Here is a 23,066-nt window from a genome sequence, read left to right as displayed (position 1 = left end):
ATATTGTGTTAAGGGCATTTGCATCAATCTTTGTGAGGGATTTTGGTCTGTATTTTTGTTTTTTGTACTGTTTTTGTCTAATTTTGTTATCAAGGTAATACTGGTCTCGTTTATATCATTCATTTCTTTTATTATTTTCTTCCTCCTGCTTGCTTTGGATTTATCTTGCTCTTCTATTTTTAAATTTCTTAAAGTGGGAGCTTAGATTGTTGATTGGAGACTTCTTTTCTGGTGGAAGCATTTAGTGCTATACATTTCTGTCTCAGCACTGTTTTAAGTATGTCTCACAAGTTTTGGTATGTTCATGTGTTCACTTAGTATAATGTTCCTCTAGGTTCGTCCATGGTGTTACAACTGTCTGGGTTTCCTTCTTTCTCATGACTGAATAATATATATGTATTTTTATGTATCTTTTTTATCCATTTATTTGTTGACACTTAGGTTGTTTTCATTACAAGTAAACTGCAATGAACATGGGAGTACAGATATCTCTTTAAGATACTAACTTCATTTCCTTTGAACAGATACCCAGAAGTAGTATTGCTGGATCATATGGTAGTTCTATTTTTAATTTTCTTGAGAAACTTCCATATTGTTTTTCATAATGGCTGTACCAATTTACATTTCCTCCAGCAGTGTATAGGGATTCCTTTTCTCCATATCCTGCCCAACGTTTGTTATCTTTTTTTTCCTTTTGGTCAAAGCCAACCGAACAGGTGTGAGGCAATATCTCACTGTAGTTTTCATTTGTATTTCCCTGACAATTAGTGATGTTGAGCATCTTTTCATGTACCTGTTAGTCACTTGTTTGTCTTCTTTGGAAAAATGTCCTTTCAGTGCCTCTTCCCATTTTTTAATTCGGTTATTTGGTTTTTTGCTGTTGCATTGTGTTAGTTCCTTGTATATTTTGAATATTAACCCCTGATCACCCTTATCATATATATATAATTAATCCCATATCATATATGTAATTTGCAAATATTTTCTCTCATTCCATAGGTTGCCTTTTCATTTTTATAATTTATTTATTTTGCTGTGCAGAAGCCTTTTATCTTGATGTGGTCCCACTTATTTTTGCTACTGTTGCCTGAGCTTTTGGTGTCAAATCCAAAAAATCATTGCCAAGACCAATGTCAAGGAGCTTTTTCCCTATGTTTTCTTCCAGTAGTTTTACAGTTTCAGGTCTTACATTTAAGTCTTTAATCCAGTTAAGATTAATTTTTCATTCTGAGTATTTTGTTGTTTTTGATTCATTTGTAAATGGGATTGATTTCTTAATTTCTTTTTTAAGTAGTTCATGTGAGTGTATAGAAATGCAACTGATTTTTGTATGTTGATTTTGTATCCTGTAAATTTAGTGAATTCGTTCATTAGTTTTAACAGTTGTTTGGTGGCATCTTCATTGTTTTTTATATATAAGATTGTGTCACCTGCAAACAGAGATGATTTTACTTTTCTTCCTGATTGGGATATCTTTTATTTCTTTTTCTTGCCTAATTACTCTGGCTGGTACTTCCAGTATTATGTAGAATAAAAGTGGGAAGAATAGATATCCTTGTCTTGTTCCTGATCTTAAAGGAAAAGTTTTCAACCTTTCATCATTGAATATGATGTTAGTAGTGGGCTTGTGATATATGCCCTTGATTATGTTGAGTTATGTTCTTTCTATACTCAATTTCTTGAGAGCTTTATCATGAAAGGATGTTAAATTGTGCTAAATGCTTTTCCTGCATTTATTGAGATGATCAATGATTTTTATCCTTTATTCTATTAATGTGGTAAATTCCATTTGATAGTATTTTGTTGAGAATTTTTTTTCATCTATATTCATTAGAGATACTGACCTATTTTTTTTCTTGTAGTGTCCTTAACTGGCTTTGGTATTAGGCTAATGCTGCCTTATAGAATGAGTTTGGGACTGTTCTTTCCTATTAAATTTTTTGGAATTATTTTATTTTATTTTATTTTTAAATCTTTTTTTTTTTTTAAGATTTTATTTATTTATCTGACGGAGAGAGAGAGAGCGACAGCAGGAACACAAGCAGGGGGAGTGGGAGAGGGAGAAGCAGGCTTCCCTCTGAGCAGGGAGCCCGACGCGGGGCTTGATTCCAAGACCCCAGGATCATGACCTGAGCCGAAGGCAGACGCTTAATGACTGAGCCACCCAGGCGCCCCTTATTTTATTTTCAAAGATGTATTTATTTTATTTTAGAGAGAGAGAGAATGGGGATGGGGGACAGAGGGAGAGGGAGAGGGAATCCTCAAGCAGACTCTGTTCTGCGCTCAGAGCCCCACTCAGGACTCAGTCGCACAACTCTGAGATCATGACCTGAGCCAAAACCAAATCAGACACTTAACTGACTGTACCACCCTGGTGCCCCTGGAAGAATTTTAGAAGGATTTGCATTAATTCTTAAAATGCTTAGTAGAATTCACCAGTGAAGCTCTCCAGTCCTGGATTTTTCTTTGTTGGAAGGTTTTTGGTCACTGATTTAAATCTCCTTAGTCATTTTTGGTCTGTTAAGATTTTCTGTTTCTTCGTCATTAAGTCTTGGTAGGTTATATATTCCTAGGAATTTATCATTTCTTCTAGGCTATCCAAATTTTGGCATAAAGCTGTTTATATTAGATTCTTATGATCCTTTGTAGTTCTGTGGTATCAGTTATAATGTCTTCTCTTTCATTTCTGATTTTATTTGAGTCTTCTCTCTTTTTCTTCTTAGTCTAAGAGTTTGTTAATTTTGTTTATCCTTTCAGAAAACCAGCTTTTAGTTTCAGTAACCCTTTCTATTATTTTTCTGGTCTCTGTTTCTGCTCTGGTCATTGTTATTATCTTCCTTCAGCTAACTTTGGCCTTAGTTTGTTTTTCTTCTTGTGGTTCCTTGAGGTGTAAATGTAGGTTGTTTATTTGAGATCTTTCTTTTTTCTTAATATAGACATTTATCACTCTAAACTTCCCTCTTAAAACTGTTTTTGACCTATTCCATAAGTTTTGGCATGTTGTGTTTCTATTTTCATTTGTTTCAAGATATTTTTTGGTTTCCCTATTGATTTCTTCTTTGACTCATTGGTTGTTCAGGAGTGTATTGTTTAATTTCCACTTGTGAATTTTCCAACTTTCCTCCTGTTACTTACTGACTTCTAGTTTTATTCCATTGTGTTTGGAAAAGGTATGATTTCAGTCTTCTTAAATTTAAGAGTTGTTTTGTGACCTAACATGATCTATCCTGGAAAATGTATTTACACCTGAAAAGAATACGTATTCTGCTGCTGTTGGATGGAATGTTCTGTATCTGTCTATTAGGTCTGTTTTATATAAAGTATATTCAAGTCCACTGTTTCTTTGATGTTCGGATGGTCTATCCATTGTTGAAAGTGGGGTTTTGAAGTCATCTATTGTTATTGTATTGTTGTCTATTTCTCCCTTTAGATATGTTAGTATTTGTTTAATAAATTTGGGTGCTGCAATGTTAGGTACATATATATTTACAATTGCTAATATACTCTTGATGAATCAACCTTTTTATTATTATGTAGTGATTTTGTCTCTTTTTACAAGTTTTGATTTGTTGATTTTGTCTGATATAAGTAGAGCTACCCCTCCTCTCTGCACTTACCTACCTACCTATATGTCACTACCAAATATTATTATTAAATTTTAAGTTCCTAGAGGGTAATTAATCTGCACATTTTTCTTTGTATATTACTGTACATAGTTGCAGCTATAAGAGTGTCTTTGACAATGATGGAAATGATAGTTTTAATAATATTTTCTCTTCTTCATTGTTTTATTTCATAGTTAAAGAATATACTTCTACAGATTTCATTTCTAAAAATGAACCAGAGAATATTTCTAAAAAACTTAGAAAAATGGGTAGAAGAGGTCACATATTAGGTGCCAGTGATCAGTTGCTACCCAAACTTCTGGTAGAACATGCTAATTTCTTTAGATGCCTTCCCTCCTCAGTACATCAAAGATGGGAGTAAGTTAGCATCGTTAGATAGAATTTCTTCCAGTTTTGGCAGGGGAGGGACATTTTTCTGTTATCCTGAGAAAACACATTGGTCAGTGAGACATAGGCCCAGCTTTTTGAATTGTCAATATGGGAAGTAGTTGCCTCCTATGGATACAATGGGCAGGGTCAATGATACTTGGTGTTACTAGAATTCCCATTAAGACTCTGGTGATCAAAATACACTTGCTTAGGAGTGAATAGAGAGAAATTTAAAGTACTCCTAAAGCATCTATAATGTTGACATTTTGAATGATAATCTGACCAACTCAGTCTCCCCCAATTCCTCTATAAAAAGAAAATTTAAGTTCCTGTAAAATGGATTTGTGTTTATTTTATTTTATTTACATCATGTGTGTATTTAGGAAGTACCCATTTATTTTGACAAAATGAGTTTTAATTTGAAAATAATCTCTGGAGGTCTAGCTGAAGGAATATGGTCTTCCAAGGGTTACCATTCAGTTTCTTAGGTTCCACAGGATTAGAAATTCTCTAAATTTACTTTTTCAGGTTAAGAACTCAAGCTGTATTTAAGTCAAGAGAACTCCTTGCTGCTAAAGAGTTTACCAAACCCCGAGAATTCAATCTGGATATGAATGGGGATGACTCTGGACCAAGGTAAACCTGACTAATGGGTGAAAGAAAGAACATGTAGGACACAGATATTAAGGCACAGATATTAAGGATATGTTTGGTATATATTTATAGCTTTATATAGGCTTATATCAGTTTTCTGATAATATGAATAAATACATTCTCATTATAAATTTTTTTTAAAATATAGGAAAGTGTAAAGAAGAAAATAATCATTCATGATCCTACCATTCAGAGATGATCCTTTGAGCCCTCTCCCCCTTTCTGTCTTTCTTTTATAATAATATATTCTATATTGAGTAATAGGGATTATGCTTATGCAGAATTTTGATTTTTGCTTTTTTCACTGAATCATATTTTCTGATATAATTTATTTTATGAAAACTTGATATTAATTCATTCAACAAATATTTATTGACAAATATTTCTCTATTAGCCTGTTATTGGATAATACAGGCTTTTGCTATTATAAATTATGCCTTGAAGAACATTTCTATGAATAAATTTTTTACTTTATCTCTACCTGTGTCTTTGATATAGATTCTATAAATGGAACCACTAACTCAAAGTATATATGAATCCTTTTAAGATTGGTTCACATTACCCAGTTGCTTTCCATAAAAGTTAAATCAGTTTTCACCACCAAAGCTGTGTTTGAGAATTCTCTTTTCATGAAATTTGAAGAATTTTTGGCCATTATTTTTCAAAAATTTTTTTGCCTATTCTCTTTCTTCTTTCCTTTTTGGATTTCATTTATAGGTATATTAGGCCTTTAGTGAAGTCCCTGACTCTCTGCTAATTTTTTAGAATTTTTTTTCTTTGTTCTTCATAGTGGATAATTTCTATTGATCTGTTCTCAAATTCATCAACTCTTCTGTTATTTCCAATCTGCTATTAAGCCCATAGAATGATTTATTTTTATTTAGATAATGGATTTTTAGTTTTAGAATTTCCATTTGGATCTTTGTTAGAATTTCTATTTCTCTGCTGAACTTTCCTTTTTTATTCATTACAAATATATTTTTCCTTTAAAATGCTTGTCTCCAATTCTAACACCGGGATCATCTTGGGATTTGTTGCCATTGATCAACTTTTCTCTTGAGTATTGGTCATGTTTTCCTTTGTACATCTAGCAATTTTTTATTGTTTCCTGGTATTTTGAATGACTCTGGAATTTAGTTATAGTTCTCTAAACAATGTTAATTTTTATGTTAGCAAGCAGTTAACTGAATTCAAATTCCAACCTCTGTTTCCCTCGAGTAACAGTGAAAATCACTGCTGAGCTCTTTTAACTTTAACTGGGATGGATGTTTGAGTCTGCCTCATTTGCATGCAGTTCAGGAGTCAGACAGAACTGGCAGGGTTGTTACACAGAATTTGAGGCTTTCACTGTTTCTCTCTGACCTCTCCAGGATTTTTCCTTTTTCAGGTGCTTTGGTCAGCTCAGACTCTGTCCTCTGGTTCTTTAAGTCCCAATGCCACTGTCTTCTTTCAAGTGCTGATCCTCTTCCAGTTTCTGCTTGTTTTCATTGACTCTTCAGTGCTTCAGGTTTGGTTTTTTTTGCTTTTTGTTTTTTCCTCCCAGAGTTTATATTATTAATTATGGGAGTTTGGTCCTATAGATACTACTCAGCCAGTGTTAGAAGCAGAACCCAAGAATTCTCATTTCATACAATTTTACCCTCTTTTAATTTTGGTAAAATACACATAATATAAAATTTACCATCTCAACCATTTTTAGTGTACAGTTTAGTAGTATTAAGTATATTCACATTATTATGTAACCAATCTCCAGAACTTTTTTATCTTGCAAAATTGAACCTCCGTACCCATCAAACTGGTCCACATTTCCTCTCCCTGCCAGCACCTGGCAACCACCCTTCTACTGTCCATTTCTGTAGTTTGATTACTCTAGCTACCTCATATAAGTGGAATCATATAGTATTTGTCTTTTGATGACTTGCTGTAATTTATTTAATTTTTACTATTGATATCAAGCGTACGCATAGTTTAAAAACTCAACTAGTTCAACAAGGCTTATGCAAAATAGCATCCTCCTCTACACTGGAGCAGCAGTACTCCCAATTTTCACTCTTCAGAGATAAGAAGTTTTGACTGTTTTAGATGTTTCTTCTTTTACTTGTTTCTTCTAGCATTATATCCATATTTCTGGATGATGTAGGCATTGAATATTAGCTTTCTGCTCTGAAAGATGATGACTTAGCTCTCACAGATAACCATCTATTGGCTTTCTCCATCTCTTCTCACTTTTCCCCACATTTCTTCCTTCTCACCTCCTTTCCCTTTTTCACTTCCCCCCCAATATACATACCCACACACATGATTTTCCCTTTATTCTGTCCTCTAAATATAGCTATATCACAAGATGGTTACAATAAGACTGTGTCTATTTTATACACAGCTGGGCCATATACTATATAATTATTAAATTTAATTTTTATTGTTTTCTCTAGAGCTTAGAAATGCCTTATTTAATTTTCTGTGTACTCATTCATTTGTCAATTCATTCAAATATTTATAAAGTTTCCCACCAGGTGTTAGATACAGTCTAAACTTTGGGGGATATAGCAGTGCACAAAACAAAAATTTCTGACCTTATGCAATTTACATTCCCAAGTCTTGTAATTCCCAAACTCACCCAGAAAGTTTAATTCCCTGAATATATTTAAACACATTAGTTATTCTATCATATCTTCATTGTGTTCTTTTGCTGCTATATTTCCTTCTTTCTTTTTTGTTTTTTTAAGATATCCCTCCTGGAGCCCTCTGTTAGCCTGTTTATATATTTACTTGCTCGCTTATGGTAGGAAAAAATATATAAATGCTGATAAGACAAAAGAAGAATTTAACACATACCTATAATCTCATCATCTAAAGAAAATTTTAGTATATAACTTCTAGATCTTATTTCTTTATGGTATATGATATGTATTATATTACATATTTTGTTTCATATTCCACTTTTTTAATTCAAATATAATTAACATACAGTGTTATATTTGTTTCAGTGTACAAATATAATGATTCAACAATTTTGTACATCACTCAGTGCTCATCAGTATAAGCATACTCTTGATCCCCTTGATCTATTTCACCCATCCCCCTGCCCACCTCCCCTCTGGTAACCATCGGTTTGTTCTGTATATTTAAGAGTCTGGTTTTTGTTTGTGTCTTTTTTCTTTGTTTGTTTGTTTGGTTTATTCCTTAAATTTCACATCTGAGTGAAATCATATGGTATTGGTCTTTATCTGTCTGACTTATTTCACTTAGCATTATATAATACCCTCTGAGTCCACCTGTGTTGCCACAAATGGCAAGATCTCATTCTTTTTTTATGGCTGACTAATATTCCAGTGTGTGGGGGAGGCACATGCATGCACGCACACACACCTTTTTTTTTTTTATTTTAATTCCAATGTAGTTAACATACAGTGTTAGTTTCGGGTGTACATTATAATGATTCAACAATTCTATACATTACTCAGTGCTTGTCAAGATAAGTGTATTCTTAATCCCCTTCACCTATTGCACCCATCCCCCCACCCACCTCCCCTTTGGTAACCCTCTGTTCTATAGTTAAGAGTCTGGTTTGGGATTTATCTCTTTGTTTTTCCTTTTCATTTGTTTTGTTTCTTAAATTCCGCGTATGAGTGAAATCATATGGTATTTCTCTTTCTCTGATGGACTTAATTCACTTAGCATAATACTCTCTAGATCCATCCATGTTTCAAATGGCAAGATTTCATTCTTTTTTATGGCCGAGTGATACTCCATTGTGTATATGTATACCACATCTTTTTCTTCCATTTATCTATAGATAGACACTTGGGTTGCTTCCATATCTTGGCTATTGTAAATAATGCTGCAATAAACACAGGAGTGCATATGTCTTTTTGAATAGGTGTTTTTGTTTTCTTGGGGTAAATGCCCAATATTGAAATTACCGGATCATATGGTAATTCTATTTTTAATATTTTGAAGAAATTCCATACTGTTTTCTACAGTGGCTGCACCAATTTGCATTCCCACCAATGGTCCTTATTCTCTGCTTCTTAGCCAATACTTGTTATTTCTTGTATTTTTTTTATTTTAGCCGTTCTTACACATGTAAGGTGATATCTCGTTGTGATTTTGATTTCCACTTCTCCGATGATTAGTGTTGTTGAGCAGCTTTTCATGTGTCTGTAGGCCATATGTATGTCTTCTTTGGAAAAATGTCTATTCGGGTTCTCTATCTAATTTTTAATCGAATTATTCATTTTTTTGGTGTCAAATTCTATAAGTTCTTTATATACTTTGGATAGTAACCCCTCTAATAAGATGATTATGTGGTTTTTATTCTTTCTCTTATTAAAGTGATGTATCACATTGATTGATTTGTGAATATTGAGTCACTCTTGCATCCCTGGAATAAATCCTACTTTATAGTGGTAAATGATCTTTTTAATGTAATGTTGGATTTGGTTTGCTAATACTTTGTTGAGGATTTTTGCATCTATGTTTATCAGAGATACTGACCTATAGTTTTTTGGTTTTGGATCTCTTTTTGGTTTTGGTTATGGGTTTTTTGGGGGGGGTGTTTTTGGGTTTTTTTGGTTTCTTGTAGTATCTTTATCTGGTTTTGGTATTAGAGTAATGCTGGCCTCATAAAATGAATTTGGAAGCTTTCCTTCTTCCATTTTTTGGAATAGTTTGAGAAGAATAGGTATTAACTCTTCTTTAAATGTTTGGTAGAATTCATCTGTGAAGCTATCTGGTCCTGGACTTTTGTTTGCTGGGAGGTTTTTGATTACTGATTCAATTTCATTGGCTAATAATGGGTCTGCTCAACTTTTCTATTTCTTCCTGATTCAGTTTTGGAAGGTTATATGTTTCTAGGAATTTATCTATTTCTTCTAGATTGTCCAGTTTGTTGGCATATAACTTTTATAATTCTTTGTTATTTCTGTGGTGTTGGTTGTCATATCTCTTCCTTCATTTCTGATTTTACTTACTTGAGTCTTCTTTCTTTTTTTCTTGATGAGTCTGGCTAAAGGTTTATCAATTTTGTTTAACTTTTCAAAGAACCAGCTCCTGGTTTCATTCATCTGTTCTATTGTTTCTTTAGTTTCTATTTCATTTATTTCTGTTCTAATCTTTACCATTTCCTTCCTTCTATTGGCTTTGGGTTTTATTTGGTCATAGTTTTCTAGCTCCTTTAGGTGTAAAGTTAGGTTGTTTGTGTGAGATTTTTCTTATTTCTTGAGACTGGCCAGTATTATAATTTTCCCTCTTAGAACAGCTTTAGCTGTATCCCAAAGATTTTGGACTGCTGTGTTTTCATTTTCATTTGTCTCCATAGATTTTTATTTCCTCTTTGATTTCCTGGTTGACCCATTCATTGTTTAGTAGCATGTTATTTTTCCTCCGTATATTTGTGTTCTTTCCTAATTTTTTTTCTTATGACGGATTTCTGGTTTCATATTGTTGTGGTCAGAAAAGATGCAAGATACGATTTCAGTTGTTTTTTTTTTAATTTATTGAGACTTGTTTTTGATGTAATGCGATCTATTCTAGAGAATGTTCCATGTGTACTTGAAAAGAATGTATATTCTGTTTTGGGATGGAATGTTCTTTTTTTTAAGATTTGATTTATTTGAGAGAGAGAACACACGCAGGGGGGAGGGGCAAAGGAAGAGGGAGAAGCAGACTCCCCACTGAGCAGGGAGCCCAATGCGGGGCTCAAACCCAGGATCCTGAGATCATGACCTGAGCCAAAGACAGACACATAACTGACTGAGCCACCCAGGTGCCCCAGGATGGAATGTTCTGAATATATATGTTATGTCCATGTGATCCAGTGTGTCATATTCCAATTTACTTTTAGTTATACTTTGCTAAATTTCAAAAGAAAAACATTTTTTCTTATCAAAAGTAAAACATCTAAAGAAAAACTAAGAAAAAAATAGTCATGTTTTATTCCTTATTCTAATGTTCCCTATCCTGACTATCTTGGTTGAATTAGTGTTAACACACTAATGTATATCCTTCTATACCTTTATGCTTACGTATATATACAACATCTATAAACATTTGAGATAAAAATGAACACATTACTTGTTAATTTCCCCCCTTACTTAATAGTACTTAATGGTCATCTATTGGATTTTTAGATATACAACTGTGGTAAGTAGAATAATTGCTCTCCAAAAATGTCTGTGCTCTAATCCTTGGAACCTCTCAATGTGTTACCTTACATGGCAAAAGGACTTTGCAGATACGCTCAAGGGAACAGACTTTGTGGGTGATTATCCTGGATTTTCTGGGTGGGCCTAGTCTAATTACAAGTCCCAAAAAGTGGAGAACCTTTTCTTGCTGAATCTGAGAGATGAGAGGGAAGGAAGAGGAAAGATTCCAGGCACGAGAGTGACTTAACCTGTCATTGCCGGCTTTGAAAATGGAGGGAGCAGGTCACAAGCCAAGGAATGCAAGTAGCTTCTAGAAGCTTGGGACAGTCCTCAGCTAACAACCAGCAAAGAAATGGGGACCTCAGTCCTCTAACTGCTGGGAACTGAATTCTGCCAACAACCCAAATACGCAAGGAAACATCCTCTGCTAGAGCCTCCAGAAAGGAACATAGCTCTGCCTACACCTCAGTGTTAGCCCAATGAGACCTGTGTCAGACTTCTGACCTACAGAACTGTAGAATAATACGTTTGTGTTGTGGAAACCACTAAATTTGTGATAATTCATTATAGCAGCAATAGAAAACTAACACAAATACTAACTTGTTTTTTTATAAAAGCATATTAGTCTGTGGTTTCTGTATATACAGTAACTTATCCAGCACTTCTGTTCTTGGGCATTCAAGTTGTTTCAAGTTCTTTACCACTATGCACAAGGCTATAACAAGCATGACTGAACTTACATTCTTATGTTCTAGTACTTGTATTTTTTTTAGAATAAATTCCCCAAAATGAATAAGTCAGAGGCTATTTTTACATAAAGATATTTTGATGTTATAGTTATAAATTATAATAGTTCATGCCAATTTTCTTTTCCAAAAGATTATAGCAATTCATACCCCTGCTTGCAATTTATGAAAGTTTTCATCACTGCTGTTCAGGTAAGTGTAGTGAATGCTTTACAAACTAGCACTCCAGTCTAAGAGATGGACATGCTTTAAAAGTTTAGGTGCATCTGGACATGCATGTCCTACATTCCAATTATGACAAAAACAAGGTAAGACTATACACTGTTTCCAAAAAAATATTTACTAATATGCCTTTTATCATATCATAGACCTTTTAAAATATTAATCTACATTGTAAGAGTTTGAATAAACTCTGGCAACTGCTTCCAGAGTCTGACAGTCTTTGGAAATCCAAGAATTCTTACTCAACAGCACTTAAATTATTTAATCTAATGTGAGATTCAAAGAAGTAAAGGCAATGAATCCATCTGTCTCCTTGATTCAGTTGGCTATGAAAATGATACTGTCTCCACTAACCCCAGAAAGAGGTAGAGATGGGTCAAGGGAGAATACATACAGCTTGAGAAGCCTTTGCAGAATGATTTAAATTAAAAAATGACTGTTGATTTCAGAAAATATAATAAAAAATTGTTGTGGGAAATGACCTTCTTTCTACCTTGCAGGCTCTTTGATTTTGCTAGTGGAACTCCCTAGATAAAATTTAATTTTAAGTTAAATTTTGTTTATTTGGAAATTTAAATTATCTTAGTATTAAAAATGTGTATTTAAAATATTAAACTTACTCAAGTGAGGCATTAAGAATTTGGAACTAAAATAAATGAGATAATGAGGAAGTGAAAAACATATTTTTTATAATTAACAGCTCATTTTGAGTTAATTATATACAATTACCAAAATCTAATTGCAATTTATTTTCTATTATCTGTTGTGAGAATCACAGGCAAGGGAGCTTACATTGCTGCCTTCCTGCATAAATGCTATAGCATGAAAATAAATAATATGTGAGGCCTTAATGACAAATAGTAGGGCACAGCTGAGCCAGACCATTGGAAGATAATTATCACATGAAAGATGATAATGACCTAAAGAGTCACAAGAACTCTGATTGCTTATAGGTTTTCTGGTTTGTTTTTTAGTTAGTTTGGTGTCTTTTTGTTGGCTATGCAAAGATGACCCTTAAAAAAAAATTAACATTAGTTCTGCAATTCTGCAGATCTCTAAAAATCTGACAATTTTTGTATTTTTATGTAATACTGAGCAATAAAATTTTTTATTAAACATCTTTTATTATTTTTTTAAAAGCTGGCTTGCTAAAGTACTATAGAAAATATACAGAATCCCCTACCATCAAGTACTCTAATAGTAGAATAAGGCAAATATCCCAATATTTATCATCTATTAGATAGTATAAGGACTATAAATGAAATTCAAGGAAATCAAGAAAAGGTTTTTGGAAGATGTAATATTTGAAAAAAGCCCTAAAAGATAAGATATTATTTTGACGGGTTAGGGGTATCTTTGGGTGTGTATGTGTGTTTCATGTGGGTGAAGACATGCAGAGAGTCTGAATAAGGAAGAAAATCACCGGTATGTGAAGGGCATAGTGGGAAGTATGCTTTAGTTTTACCAGAAGTGTAAGGGAAAATGAAACTAAAGATTAAAATCATAACTTAGATTAGATTATGAATGGGTTTAAATATCAGGGCAAAGATTTTGGACCCTGTGTGATTGGAAGAATAAAAAAGTCAGGAAAAAGAACTGATTTTGTGATAAAGATGATCAATTTGATTTTAAGACCATTGGAATGAGGGTCAAGAATACCAGGTTTTAGTCCTTCCAAAAATGAGCCATGTGACTTTAAAGATAATGCTATGCTCCTCAGTCTCCTTGCCTTTAAACAGAAAGTTCAATTAGATTTTTACTCAGTTTCTTCCATCTCTAACATGATTATCTAATTATTAAACAGGTTGGATTTCCAAGCCAAGATACGTAGAAATTTGAATCTAAATCTCCTAAGAGAAATTGAAGTTAGAGGTTTATATTTGGGAGTCATCTAGATTGGTGTTGTCCCTGTGGGAATGGATATTAATTTCTGAGAAAAAGTTCAGAGAAATGTAAACAGAACCTTAGAAAATGCCTAGATGTAGGAGTCTGAAAAAACAAGAGTGGCAATCTGAAAAGCTGTCAAAGAAGCAGGCTAGGGCTGTGTCATGGAAACAAAAGAGGAGAATCAGAAATTTGATTGAGAGAGTATGATTTTGGAGAGAGGAATGACCTAAAATGTTAATAATCCTGAGAAGTGACTGGTGAAGGAAAAGATGGCAGGAAATGAATAATTGATGGAGCCCAGTCCGAGAAAAGGTAGGATGATCAATTTCTATCACTGGTCAACCTCTCACTTATTTGTTACAGGCTTCTTTTTCTCTGCTTGTACCTGCACCCACCCCTTCTTCCTTTTTTTCTACATTCTCCCTGTGTGACCTTATGTAGGCCCTTGGCTTTAAATATCATCTATATGCTGATGACTCACAAATTTGTTTCTACAGGCCTGACCTTTCCCCCTAATCATTAAACCCATGGATCTTGTCTATACAAGACTTCCATTAAACTGTCTGATAGACTTCTTACAGATAACAAAGCTAAAACAGAACTCTTATTTCCCTTTTCTACCCCCACTCCATATTCACACCATCCCAAATTTCATTTCAGTAAATACTAGCTACTCAAGTCAAAAAGTGTCCTTCACTTCTCTCCCTTCTTCTCTCTCCTCTCACAAAGCAGTCTATAAGCATACTGTTTTATTTCTATTCTACCTCCAAAATGTATGTACTCCTCCCAACCATAGTTCAAACCTGGGCTTCTGTAGAGAGTTCTGTTCTTACCCCCATGCAATTCATTTTCCACAGCAGATTGAAAGATCATTTAAAAATAGCAGTCTACCCCTGGCCTAAAATTCTTCAAAGACTCCTCAATCATATAGAATGAAATCTGAAATCTTTGCCTGTCTTAGAGTATTCTACATGATCTGGCCTCTGCTTACCTCATTTTATACCACTCTCCTTCTTAAACATTTACTGACCCTTACTTAAAATTTAAACTTCTTCCCATGGCCTTTAGGGCCCTTTATGTTTTTTCTTTCTTGAATCCTATGTTCCAACTTCATTGCCCTTGGTCTTCTTTCAGTTTCTAGTACATGCTGCATCATGCCTATAGCTGCTTTTAGCACTCTTAATCCCGTTATTCCTTGTGTTAACTTCTTTAGATGAGAGCTTAAATATTATCTCCTGAGAGGTTACTTTCCTGATCACCTATGTATAGCATATGTCTCTCATGGTTCCCTGTTTCAGTATTCTGAAGTCCCATATACCACCACCCAACTTTCAGCTTCATGAGGGCAACGATCACAATTGTCTTGTTATATATCATATATATATACGTTATAACATATCTTCTATATGTTATGAAGATTAAATATTCAGCACATAGTATGTGTTCATAAAATATTGGTGCAATGGATTTTTTAAAATCTCAATCTTCTCAGTAAAGAATTAAGTGAGATCATCTACTAAGAAAGGTGGCGGTAAGGACAATATCTGGGAGGAGGAAAGAGATACTTGGAATAATCTCAGGGGAAGGAATAATAAGTCATCAAAGGGATGATTAAGAAGTGTTGCATCCATATTATAAAAATTCCCTCGAGTTAATAAGGTAAACTACCCTAAGAGGCAACTCTCAGAAGAGTAAACCCAAACAGCCAACAGATATATAAAATCTTCTCACAGCTAATCTTGGGAAAATAAAAATTAAAACCAATGAAAACAGATGAAAGACCTAAATATGACACAGGAATCCCTCCTGGAAGAGAACACAGGCAGCAACCTCTTTGACCTTGGCCACAGCAACTTCGAACTAGACACATCTCCAAAGGCAAGGGAAACAAAGGCAAAAATGACCTATTTGGACTTCATCAAGATAAAAAGATTTTTTGCACAGCAAAGGAAACAGTCGACAAAACCAAAAGATGACCTACAGAATGGGAGAAGATATTTGCAAATGTTTTATCAGATAAAGGGTTAGTATCCAAAATCTATAAAGAACTTACCAACTCAACATCCAAAGAACAAGTAATCCAAGAAATGGGCAGAAGACATGAACAGACATTTCTCCAAGGAAGACATACAAATGGCCAATGGACACATGAAAAAAATGTTCACATCACTTGGCATCTGGGAAATACACATCAAAACCACAATGAGATGCCAGCTCACACCAGTCAGAATGGGTAAAATTAACAAGTCAGGAAACAACAGATGTTGGTGAGGATGTGGAGAAAGTGCTGGTGGGAATGCAAGCTGGTGCAGCCACTCTGGAAAATAGTATGGAGGTTCCTCAAGAAGTTAAAAATAGAGCTACCCTACGACCCAGCAATTGCACTAGTAGGTATTTACCCCAAAGGTACAAATGTTGTGATCCGAAGGGGCACCTGTATCCCAAGGTTTATAGCGGCAGTGTCCACAATAGCCAAACTATGGAAAGAGCCCAGATGTCTATCAACAGATGAATGGATAAAGAAGATGTGGTATATATATGAACGTAGAGGAAAGAAGGAAAAATAAAATAAGATAAAAACAGAGAGGGACACAAATCATAAGAGACTCTCAACTATAGGAAACAAACTGAGGGTTGCTGGAGGGGAGGGGAGTAGGGGGGATGGGGTAACTGGGTGATGGGCATTAAAGAGGGCATGTGATGTAATGAGCACTGGGTGTTATATACAACTGATGAATCACTGAACTCTACCTCTGAAACCAATAATACACTATATGTTAATTAATTGAACTTAAATAAAAATTTTTTTTTAAAAAAGTGAAACAAAACAAAAAGACAACATCTTTAAAATTAATAAACAGGCTGAATTGAAAGATTTAATAATATCAAGAGTTAAAGAGAGTATGGGGAAACAGGTACTTTAATACACTGCTGTTAAGAAGGCAAATAATCAAGTCAAAAAATGGGCAGAAGACATGAACAGCAACTTCTCAAAAGAAGACATACAAATGGATAACAGACACATGAAAAAATGTTCATCATTAGCCATCAGGGAAATTCAAATCAAAACCACACTGAGATACCACCTTACACCAGTTAGAATGGCAAAAATTGACAAGGCAAGAAACAACAAATGTTGGAGAGGTTGTGGAGAAAGGGGAACCCTCTTACACTGTTGGTGGGAATGCAAGTTGATATAGCCATTTTGGAAAACAGTGTGGAAGTTCCTCAAAAAATTAAAAATAGAGCTACCCTGTGACCCAGCAATTGCACTCCTGGGTATTTACCTCAAAGACACAGATGTAGTGAAAAGAAGGGCCATATGCACCCCAACGTTCATAGCAGCAATGTCTGCAATAGCCAAACTGTGGAAACAGCCGAGATGCCCTTCAACAGATGAATGGATAAAGAAGATGTGGTCCATATATACAATGGAATATTACTCAGCCATCAGAAAGGATGAATACCCAACTTTTACATCAACATGGATGGGACTGGAGGAGATTATGCTAAATGAAATAAGTCAAGCAGAGATAGTCAATTATCATATAGTTTCACTTATTTGTGGAACATAAGGAATAGCATGGAGGACACTAGGAGAAGGAAGGGAAAAATGAAGCGGGGGAAATCGGAGGGGGAGACTATGGACTCTGAGAAACAAACTGAGGGTTTTAGAGGGGAGGGGGTTGGGGAGATGGGTTAGTCCGGTGATGGGTATTAAGGAGGGCATGTATTGCATGGAGCACTGAGTGCTATACAAAAACAATGAATCATGGAACACTACATCAAAAACTAATGACATACTGAATGGTGACTAACATAATTAAATTAAATTAAATTAAATTTTAAAAAGAATGCAAATGGCTAGAATCACTTTGGTGGTCAACATGGCAATATCATTTTACAATTATTTTTAATTATCAGTGATAATTGGCACAGCAACTACCCTTCTGATCATCCTCCCCTACCTTCTAACATCATCTCTTTCCTCTTTTTTTTTTTAAGATTTTTATTTATTTTGGGGGGCGTGGAAAAGGGCAGAGGGAGAGGGAGAGAATCTCAAGCAGACTCCCCACTGAGCATGGAGCCTGACACAAGGATACATCTCACACATGGAGATCATGACCTGAGCTGAAACCAAGAGTCAGACACCCAACTGACTGAGCCACCCAAGTGTCCCTCTTTCCTCTTTTTAACTCACAGCCTTTTGGCCTAAAGAATTGTTCATGTAGGGATGCCTGGATGGTTCTGTAGGTTAAGCGTCTGCCTTTAGTCCAGGTCATGATCCTAGGGTCCCGGGATGGAGTCCCACATCGGGCTCCTTGCTCAGCGGGGAGTCTGCCACTCCACCTGCTTGTGCTGTCTCTCTGACAAATAAATAAAATCCTAAAAAAAAAGAATTGTTCATGTAAAAAGAGAACATTTCTCTAGTATTTCAGAATTCTTTAACACCATAAATGATTAACGTGGGTGGGGATCTCTGCCGTCTATCTTAGACATGCTAGAAGTCATCTGTAAAATTGTAAAATTGGGCTCAAAGACATCCCACTGTAAAGCATAACTAAAGTAAAATGAGAAAAAATGTTTGCCATTAATTGAATGTCACATAGCTTCAATAATAGAGAAATTTTCAGGGATTGGACAGTGATCTTCCCATCATCTCTCAAATCTCTCAAATTCTTTTGAGCCATAATAAAAAGAAAAACCTGTTTCCTTTTCGTACTTTCTTCTAGACCCATATTTCACTATTTTAATCATTAGCCTTTTTGATAAATATAAAAATCATCACTTAAACATAGAATTACCATATGACCCAGCACTGCTAGGTAACATTCATTTACAAAAAGACTTCTATGGGGCGCCTGGGTGGCTCAGATGGTTAAGCGTCTGCCTTCGGCTCAGGTCATGATCTCAGGGTCCTGGGATCGAGTCCCACATCGGGCTCCCTGCTCCTTGGGAGCCTGCTTCTCCCTCTGCTTCTCTCTCTCTCTCTCTCTGTCTCTCATGAATAAATAAATAAAATCTTTAGAAAAAAAAACAACAACAACAACAAGACTTCTATGTGAAGGCTCACAGCAGTATTATTCATAACAGCCAAAAAGTGGAAATAACCCAATGTCTAGCAACTGATGAATGGATAAATAAAACATTGTGTATCCATACAAGGGAATATTTGACAATAAAAAGGAACAAAGTACTAATACATGCTACCATGTGGATGAACCTTGAAAACAAGCTAACTAAAAGAAGATCTCACAAAAAATCGTGAATTATGTCTTCTATTTATATGAAATGTCCAGAAATGGCAAATCTATAAATAAAGGATGTAAATTAGTGACACCTAGTACAGGGAGTGGAGAATAAGGAGCAACTGCAAATGAGCATGAGGTTTCTTTTGAAGGTGTTAGAATTATTCTAAAATTAGGTTGTGGTGATGGTTGCACAACTCTAAACTTACTAAGAATTACTGTAAATGGGTGAATTATGGTATATAAATTTATCTCACTATAACTTAAAATTTTTTCCTCTATTTTTAATATTGTTCAGTATTCAAAATAGAGATAACAACAAAAGAAATGTTACAAAACTTTGCATGCTCTCAGACTATATCAGCCTTCTTCCTCAAGATTTTTCTGCCCACATACCCCTGCCTCCAGTTGGCAAATTGCTTTTTTTAAACTTAATTCTCCAAGATGACATCCCCTTCTGTATTCAAAATAGATATAATACTAAGACTAGTAGTAGTAAATATTCAAATTCTATTTATGAGACCTATGTCTTGGTGAATGATAATTTGATTTTTAAAAGTTGTATAAAACCAACAGTTTTAAAAAGATAAATTGGTGATAAATATAATTTATGAAATCAACTTTTCTAGTTTCTTCATTTTAAGCTATAAAGGAGATGACAGCACTTCACCAGTCTGGTGCCTGTTCTGTCCATGGCTGAGCTTGACCTTGTAGAGTCTTGAAGAGCAAAGCTTCATTCTTACATTCCATACTAGGGCACGTCCCTTCTGTACCCTTGCCACAAACTTTTTTCTTTTTTTAAAGATTTTATTTATTTATTAATTTATTTATTTGAGAGAGAGAGAGAGAGAGAGCAGGGGGAGGAGCAGAGGGAGAAAGATAAGCAGACTCCAAGCTAAGCACAGAGCCTGATGCGGGGCTCAATCCCATGACCCTGAGATCATGACCTGAGCCAAAATCAAGAGTTGGACACTCAACTGAGCCACCTAGGTGTCCCACAAACACTGGTTTTTAAATGATGACTAATAGACTGAAGCATAAGGCTACTTGAGGTTCTCCCCAGCTATTGTCTACACATGCTTTGTTACTTTGCATATTGATGGCACTCAAATAGGAAAAAAACAAACCCACTCTCCCCTCGTATGTGGCATAGCATATCCTTAGAATTAGCTTCTTCATGTGTAAAATCTACATGTTCTTGATTCTGGATAATTTTTTAATTATATTTGTCATCTTAGTATATAGTGGGCTTGTGGGATAAATATTTTCTAAGATGGCAATTTGTAGATTTTCAGGATATTAGATTATTTGGCTGCATATCATTTTCCTAGGGTCTGATTTATATGTATATGGGACAGGGGGTAGAGAGCATCATCTACAGAAATTAGAGTAATTTCCTGAAGAATATTGCTGCTACCACTGGTTAAATACAAGGAGCTGGATAATCAATCGTATAATCATTTACATTTTATATGCTGCACACAAATGGATAGAGTCGTGGTGTTTTTTATCCTTCACTTTAACAAATATACACAAATCTTTGTATAAAAGTAATTTTCTTCCCAGACAACATTAGTGGGCTTGGGGAATTGGAAGTTTCGTTGCCACTTGAGTCGGCTTTACTTTGATAACCTCATTCCCAGTTTTATTTGGAATAAGAGCAGTTTGATTTCTGTTTAGACAGTGACTGCCTTTCCTGTTTCCAATCTGAAACATATGGGTTCTTGTCCTGATTTGGAACAAGGATCACATCATGCATAGTGAACATTGTTTCCCAGGAGATAGAGCAAAACAATGGTCTCGGAGGTTCAGCTGGTTAAAAAGTATCTTTTCTTTGTTAGCATCTTTTTTGCAAGCCCTTATAGAGATTAGTCTAAAGCCTACAGCTGCAGATTTCGATATCATATCAAATCAGTAGTAGTACCCAAAGGACAGTTTCTGGACCTAGTTGATATGTCCAAGTCTTGATTCCTTTTTTCTTTCTACAAGTGTGTAAGATTTTTATTTGAAAGGAATCAGTAAACATTGCTGTGTTTCATTTATACAACTGAAGTATTTGCACATAAGATATTTTGCAGTGGCAAGAAGGAGTCAGACAAAACGGATGGAAGCCAAAAATATCTTACCAGAAAAGTCACACTGGCATATAAGATTTTTATATGCCTGTAAAAGGATGGAGGCAGCAAGGTTAAGACTCATGATTATTAAGTCAATTTTTTAATTCTTGTTTTCATAAGTCCCAAGAGTTCTCTCTGAAAGGATATACAATTTTTCCTTGCCATAAACAGTTATTTCTATTTTTTTAATTAATTTTTTTTAAGATTTTATTTATTTATTTGACAGAGAGAGACACAGCGAGAGAGGGAACAGAGGCAGGGGGAGTGGGAGAGAGAGAAGCAGGCTTCCAGCCAAGCAGGGAGCCCGACATGGGGCTCGAACCCAGGACCCTGGGACCATGACCTGAGCCGAAGGCAGACGCTTAACGACTGAGCCACCGAGGCACCCCAACAGTTTTTATTTTTAATTAGAAATAGCTTCAAATGGCTTTTCTAACTGCCTGGATATAGTTAAAAAAATTGATTTTTGGATTCAAGACAATGGAATACACAAAGGATAATCACATACAAACACAAAGGTTTAAAAAACAAGTGCATTCTTTTATTTGTAGAAGTATGTATGTAGGGATGTCCTGGGTAGATAGAGTAACTGGAGCTTTCTTTGAAGATAAGATGAAAAGAAACAATGACTGTGTTTCTGAGCATACATTTTGATCATAAAGTATCTGAGGATATGGTTGTGATCTTGATTAGCCCATGGTTTGTTGTAGGTAGATGCCTGTCTCAGAAGGACTGGCTATTACATATGAAACAGTGCTAATTTTTTATAATCCTACAGAGAAAATTTCATATTGAACTCAACTCATTTGTTTTTCACGTTGCTCCTGTGGTGAAGAGGATTGATTTCTGTGTTGCTTTTGCTATTTGGCATTTTCTCCTTTGGTAAACAGTGTCTGCAAGCTTTAATCCTTTAACCTTGAATCTGAGCCCTGGGCTATTTGTTGGAAAGAGAATCTTTCTTTGTTATATCATGTGACATGGTGAAGGACTGCATTAGTCAGGGTCAACCAGAGCATAGAAGCAGTAGGAGATATACATTATGAGATGTATTGCAAGGAATAGGCTTATGCTAAGCAAGTCTGAAGTCCATAAGGCAGGCTTTCAGGAAGCTCAGGCTGGAACTCTCAGGTACAGGCTGAAGCTGCCATCCACAGGAGGGATTTCTTCTTTTTCAGGATAGCCTCAGATCTGCCTTTAAGACTTTACAAGAAATTGAATCAGGCCCATCCAAATTCCCTAAGATATTCTAGATTTTAATCATATCTGTGAAATATCTTCACAGCAATCCCTAGATGAGTGTTTGACTGGTTCATTGGGTAATGTAGCCTAGCCAAGTTGACATAAAAAAGAGCATCACAGCACACCTAGTGTCAGCTTGGCACCCATACACATCTCCTTAAACCATACTTAATGTCCAATAAAGATACTAAGAAAGGCACACTTCCACCTAACATGATACAGTTATCCTGCATACAGCTGAAAAACCCAGTCCCCAGAGGAGGATGTGAAGTCTTTGGGTGGTGGTCATTGTTCTTGCTATCCATTGTAATTTTAATGCTGTGATGTAATGTAAATTACTATTAATGCATGTTTTGTTAGATAATAAAGGGATGAGAGGAAAGAAAACAAAAAATTTAGTTAATATACATATACAAACATACTCATAACAAAGTAAGAAAAAAATATTAATCTTCATCTCTGCAACTGACCACATGGCTGTAGCTGGTATTTATAACTACTTTTTTTCAGTTACCCATTCCATATTCCCTTTGCCATCAACAAACACTTCAACTGGTTATGAATCTTTGTCCAGGAAGGTGACCCAAGCCTTCATTCCTGAGGGGGTGGGCCATTAGCATTATGTCTAAATTGGATTGTTGTAGCTTTCCAGTGACTTTAATCAGAGGACATAGTGCTAAGAGACACCCTAAGGGATTTCTTGTATTCCTGACATCCTCTTCCTTATCTCCATTGTGTAGTAGCAACCCATTTCCCTCTCAGATCAATCATCCTAGCCAAATAGAAACCATCTTCTTAGGTTGTTAAGTTA

At 35.1% G+C, this 23,066-nt stretch overlaps 1 protein-coding gene across 4 annotated transcripts in view; it reads left to right on the top strand.

Moving 5' to 3' along the window:
* Window positions 1-23,066, top strand: part of KIAA1328 (KIAA1328 ortholog) — a 353,869-nt gene that overhangs the window by 233,184 nt on the left and 97,619 nt on the right. For 3 of the 4 annotated variants that reach the window (XM_034996318.1, XM_034996321.1, XM_034996320.1), the window contains one exon: window positions 4,524-4,631. The exons of the other annotated variant lie outside the window; for it this stretch is intronic. In XM_034996318.1, the coding sequence (XP_034852209.1) occupies window positions 4,524-4,631 (108 nt within the window). The remainder of the gene's footprint in view (window positions 1-4,523; window positions 4,632-23,066) is intronic. 4 annotated transcript variants of the gene reach the window in all.

This window comes from Mirounga leonina, unplaced genomic scaffold, assembly GCF_011800145.1.
Source record: "Mirounga leonina isolate KUSES-001 unplaced genomic scaffold, KU_Mleo_1.0 Mir_93, whole genome shotgun sequence".
NCBI classification, from domain to species: domain Eukaryota; kingdom Metazoa; phylum Chordata; class Mammalia; order Carnivora; family Phocidae; genus Mirounga; species Mirounga leonina.
Note: the sequence above shows the minus strand (reverse complement) of the source record. Positions and strands in the feature narration are given on the sequence as shown.